The sequence below is a fragment of the Chiloscyllium plagiosum genome, unplaced genomic scaffold, assembly GCF_037043375.1.
Source record: "Chiloscyllium plagiosum isolate Xiang-an unplaced genomic scaffold, Cpla_swu_hap1 HiC_scaffold_12, whole genome shotgun sequence".
Classification (NCBI taxonomy): domain Eukaryota; kingdom Metazoa; phylum Chordata; class Chondrichthyes; order Orectolobiformes; family Hemiscylliidae; genus Chiloscyllium; species Chiloscyllium plagiosum.
In genome coordinates this window covers 47,256,535-47,262,534 of record NW_028270150.1, presented here as the reverse complement: position 1 = coordinate 47,262,534, position 6,000 = coordinate 47,256,535, and the positions used below count along the sequence as shown (strand labels likewise).

Genomic DNA, 6,000 nt, shown 5'->3' with positions numbered 1-6,000 from the left:
AAACAAGTATTAACAGTTTTGAAATAGATATAGCATTGTAAATATCAGGATAGCTTTTCCTAGTAAATTATTTCCTTCTGATCACACATTTTGTCATTCAGTCCAAACCATTTGGCAAAATACATAATAATTGTAATAACTGCTATAGTTACAAACTCAACTGATAAAGCTCACCAATGTGTTTACGCATTTAATTACAGTTTTGAGTGCATTACAGGATGTAATGCAAATGTTAGTGAGATGTTAATTATATTAAACATTCAATCTTTTCCTTTCAAGTTCATGATCTTGTCAGAACCTCTTGATCATATTCGTCTCAGTCTCAATTATCAGGGGAATTATTTCATTGCTTGCTCCAAAGATGCATTGAAAATATAGTGTATTCATTGTCATTTTATATTTTAAGTCATAATCTTTGGAAGTCTGAAGAAATCACATTAAAAGGTGAATACTGGATTCCAGAGTTGAAATATATTATTCTGAAAGACACTGCTACCCAATCTTCCACTAAAGGAACTTTACATCTTCCCTAGCTGGGCTGAAATCAAACTCAAGTCATAAAGCTGAAAAGGTAATGAGAAGTAACTCCCATATGCACCACAAACCACCTGGTTCCATCATTCAGCTTTGGGCTTTGAACAGAATATAACTGACAAAATGTATCTAAGCTTCACACAGTGGCTGCGCTCCAGTAAAAACAATAACTCACATTTGTAATACACTCATGACACAAAATAAAGTCCCAAATCACTTAATAGTCATATTAAGTACTGGTAGGAAAAAGGATACTGTGCCAAAGAAGGCGAGGTTTGAAGCGATGACCAAAGATTCGCTTAAACATATGATTTTTTTTTAAAGGGAGAGGAAGAAGGGTTTGCGAAAAGAACATTTACCAATGCAAAGCTTAAAAATGTGTTGCTGGAAAAGCACAGCAGGTCAGGCAGCATCAAAGGAGCAAGAGAATTGACGTTTCGGGCATAAGCCCTTCTTCAGGAAAGGTCTTCTTCCTGAAGAAGGGCTTATGCCCAAAATGTCGATTCTCCTGTTCCGTTGATGCTGCCTGACCTGCTGCGCTTTTCCAGCAACACATTTTTAAGCTCTGATCTCCAGCATCTGCAGTCCTCACTTTCTCCTAGTTGATTTACCAATGCAAGGCTAACAGCAGTATCAATGCTGCAGTTTAAGTGATCAAGTAAAGAACATTTATACATGTCAAAAGGAAGAGAATTAATTCATCCAACAGGCATACTTCAAGACTTATATTACGAAATAGAAGTTATTCACAATATTCTGATTTGTTTATTTGCCTTGGTTACAGTGTTTTTCAACTAGGTCCAAATTTGTCCACAATGATTTTTTCTTTTGAGATATATTGATCTTCCAGCAAATGTGTCCCAAGCTCAGATGTGCAGTACTATTTCATTTCTCTTAAGGAATCATTCTAAAGCTTGGAAAATTGAACAAGGTTCCTGTTGATCTCAGAAATATTTCTGCAACCTGAATTGGAGACAAGACATTGGTGATGTTAAATAAAACTCAAGTGAATTAAACTGCTGCTATCACATGCTATGCAATAATTTAAAAAAAGCTTCTGTCTTACACAATATCAAACAATTCCTGGCTGATCTGAGAACAGAACTTTGAATGGAAAATGTCCTACAAGTGGCACTATTCAGTGTTGGCACACAGCATGAAAGATGTTCCTCTGTTTCACAGAATCTACAACCCAGGAAGCAGTCTCAGAATAAGAGGTAGACCACCTAGGCCTGAGATGAAACAGAATTTCATCACCCAAAGGCTGGTGAAACTTTGGAATTCTGAATCCCAAAAAGCAGTACAGGCCCTGTTATGTTCAATCCAGACAGTGAAACATTTCTAGATCGTTTCTTTTTATTCACTCACGGGACAAGGGCATCTCTGGTTTGGCCAGCATTTACTGCCTATCCCTAACGGCTCGAGAACAGTTATGAGTCAACCACTTTACTGGAGGTCTGTAGTCACATGTAGGCCATACCAGGTAAGAATGACAGATTTCCTTCCCTAAAGGACATTAATGACCCAGATGGATTTTTCTAACAATCAACATTTGACCCTTAATTCCAGATTTTGTTTTATTGAATGCAAATTGTACCATGTGCCATGGCAGGATTTGGACCCAGGTCCCCAGATCATGAGCTGTGCTTCTGGATTAATAGTCTAGCGGTAATACCACTAGGCCATTGCTTCCCCTCACAGAAAAGATATTTAAGGGGTATGAGGATAGTATAGGCTACTGGCCTTGAGATTGAAGATCAGCCATGACCTAATTGAACAACAGAGCAACTATAGATGCTAACTGGTCTAGTCCTGCTCCTATCTTTCTAACTAGTGTTGGAAAGTGCACTTCAGGATGCAATCATCTGAAGACATGTTATGCAGATCATTTCAAATGTTATGCATGATAGTTTATTGCAAATAACAAACTTGCAAGCTTTATTGGGCAACACATAGAAGATTTTAAAAATTGTTATGCAATGTATTACTATCCAAGGTGTTAATAAAGTTCATGTGCAGCTTTATCTTTAATAAATCTGGATATATGCATGATTGAAGCAAATATACCATCATTCATAAGGATTTTTTGCTGTCAATTTATTAAGAAATAATCATGAAATCACTCAGCAGAAATTGGAGAATTTTTGTCAATAAGTTAGAAAAACTGATTAACCAATGTATTGCAAAACATGGGGTTATATTGAAGCCTGGCAATTTAGATTGCATTGTGTTAAAACTGTATGAATTATGCTTTCATATGCTATTTAACTTCTTGCTTCTATTGAGTTTGTACCCAAAGTAATTATGGTTTAAGTTTGTACACAGAATTTATAAAAGTTCAGGAGACTAAATATACTCACAATACTACTTTTGTTAAGAGCAAAACACCTACCATTTAGTTGCATGGAATCAAAGATACATGTGCACCTGTACTTTATTATTTTCTGTCTAAGGTGCAAGTGAGGATTAAATATCATCTGCTTTGTTCAGACCTCATCAATATATCTTGTGTATTTATGCAAGTTCGTTTCTTTTTCCTCTATCATGCCTTTGTCTCCAAGCAACCAGAACAAGTGTCAGCGAGATTATGAGTATTGATTCAATCTCTCGTCAACTCTGTGTATTTTGCCTGCTGTTTGATTATATTCTTCACTAACATTTGACATTTCACTGCTTATTTTGACTTCTATTTCGTTTGTCACCCAGGGAGCTCCTGAATACATTATAGCCGAGAATGTTTAGTGTCTATTCTTATCGACATTTAAGCCAGATCTCCATTATGGCCATTTTGTCATCACCCCATGTGACAGCTTGTGCCTGAGGCCATCAACTGTATTAGTCTCTGTCCTCAGGTTATCATACATGCATTCCAACAGCATATCTGTCTGCTTTGCTTGTTTCCTCTAATTTAAGTTTTATGGTTGCGATGGACAAGATGGGCCAAATATTGCGCTGTACCATTTCTGTGGTTCTATCTACACAATTCTTCATTCTATTGCAAGTAGTACTTCATTTTTCGAGTTTTCTCCCCTCATTGCTGCAACATCCTGGTTCCCAGTCAAATTAGTCATTAGCCTCTGCATTATTTGACAGTCACAAGAGAATGACATACAGCTTTTATGACACTACAGCTGGTGACCTCAATTCAAAACCCCCTTATAGCAGAACACAGATTCCGGGAGACACACAATATCGTCCAGTCAACTGATGGTTGCTGAGGTAATGGTTCCATTTTTTTGGACTGTTCAGAAAAAATTGTTTTCTTTATTTCAGGAAAATCTTCAATATTATCATCATTTACTGAATGCAATCCAGAATGATAGTGTAGTCTTTATAATATTGGACCAGCAATCTGTAAAACTGGAGTTTTTATAGATTAATTCAATTCAAATAGCATCACTGGGGAATTTAAAAACAGTTAATTAAGTATAATCACAGAATCCCTACAGTGTGGAAGCAGGCCATTCAGCTCATTGAGTTCACACCGAGTCTTTGAAGATTATCCTACTCAGATCCAAGACTTACCCTATCCTATCTCTGTAAACATGCATTACCCAAGGCTAATCCACCTAGCCTGGACATCCCTGGACACTTTATGGGCAATTTAGCACGGCCAATCCACGTAACCTGCCCATCTTTGGGCTGTGGGAGGAAACCCACGCAGACACAAGGAGACACCGCACCACCCATACTAACACAGTTGGTGGAGATTGTGAAATTACTAAATTTCTCTAAAAACACATATCAGCAATGAGCTTCACTTTCCAAGAACGTTATGAGAGGACCTAGAAACTTCCTCAAATGTACCAAAATGCTACAAGATAGTTTAGTAAGAATAAAACTGTACTAACCACCTAGCATCAACCAAGGCATCAGATTCAACTCTGCAAAGTCCACCTTATCAACATCTGAGGCTTCTGCTAAGATTGGCAGAAGTATTTAATAAACTAGCCAAGCAACAGCCTGATTAAGTAACAATCACTGAATCATAGCTCTCACCCAATATCTTGGACTCCTCAGTCACTAGTCCTCTAGCTAGATTCTGTCACAGATGTGGCGGGACAATGATTTAGAGTCAGGAGGGAGAGGCCCAGGAAGTCCTCAACATTAGCTCCAAAAGTCTCATGACAGCAGCTCAAACATAGTCAAGGAAACCACCGACTGATAGCCACTTAACATCCTTCTCAGCTGATGAATCGTGCATTTCATGTTGCACACTATTTAGAGGTTGATGGTACAGACACGAAATGCACTCTGGTAGAAGACATTAAATCTCCACCAATTAGAATGACTTGGCATCACTATCAATGAACAAGCTGACCAAATCCTGAGGGCCATATCTGTCAGGCTGACTCCACAGCAATTGGTGACTGAATCAAGATGAGTCAAAAGTGTACTTCACCACAATAACTATCATAGAAGCATTTGTCCATCATAGTATTGGGTGGAGTGACCACCACACAGTCCTTATGAGACTGGGCCCTCAACTTTTTATAATTAACATCAAGGATTTATATGAGGGTAGTGTAGACAAAGTAAATAAATTCACATATGACACAAAGATAGGTAGGGAGGTACTTTGTGAAGAAGATGTTAGAAGTTTGCAGAAGGATGTGGATAGGTTATGTGAGTGGCCAAAATCTGGCCTTGATGGAGTTTAATGTGGTAAAATGTGAAGTTGCTCATTTTTTGCAGGGAGGGTGAAAAAGTGGAGTACTACTTAAATAGAGAGCAGCTGCAGAATTCCAAGGTGCAGAGGTATCCAAGTGTTCTGGTGCAGGAGCTGCAAGAAGTTACTATGCTGGTACAATGCGTCAGCAAGGTGGGTAAATGGGATAAACTATTCTTTGTTAAGAGAGGAACTGAACATAAAAGTAAGGATGTTATGCTTCAGATATACAGGGCAATGGCATATTGATTATAGAGTGCACTGTTGGTCTCCCTATTAAAAGAAGGACATAAATACATTGTAGGTGGCCCAGAGGAGGTTTACTAAGTTAACATCCAGATGAGTGGGTTTTCCTAACAGGTAGGATAGGCCTGACTACCTCGCACAGAAGACTGAGAGTTGCTTAATTTAAGTTTATCAGATCCTGAATGGACTTGGCAAGATGGATATGAAAAGGATGTGCGTGTTAATCCAGAACTAGAAGGCAGTGCTTTAAACATTGGAGCTCATTCTTTTAGCACCGAGATGGGAAACATGTTTACCTGAAGGTTTTATGACTTTGGAACTCCATGTTTCAGGAAATGGTGAAAGTGGGATCATTTTTTAAAGGCAGAGATAAATAAATCCTTTCAGGCAATGGAATCAAAGGTTTTCTGGGTAAGTGGGATCACGGAATTCAGAACTCCAACAGATGTTACTGAATGGACGAGCAGGTTCAAGAGGCCACCTGGTCTACTCCTCATATTTTGTCTTTTGTATGGCTTGCATCTTCATATTGAGGACCTCCACAGTTGTCT

At 38.3% G+C, this 6,000-nt stretch overlaps 1 protein-coding gene across 7 annotated transcripts in view; it reads right to left on the bottom strand.

Moving 5' to 3' along the window:
- Window positions 1-1,258: 1,258 nt before the first annotated feature.
- The window catches only part of hao2 (hydroxyacid oxidase 2 (long chain)), a 60,317-nt gene continuing 55,575 nt past the window's right edge, over window positions 1,259-6,000 (bottom strand). For all 7 annotated transcript variants that reach the window (XM_087992772.1, XM_087992769.1, XM_087992773.1 and 4 more), the window contains one exon: window positions 1,259-1,497. In XM_087992772.1, coding sequence (XP_087848898.1) covers window positions 1,442-1,497 — 56 coding nt within the window. In that variant the 3' untranslated portion in view covers window positions 1,259-1,441. The remainder of the gene's footprint in view (window positions 1,498-6,000) is intronic.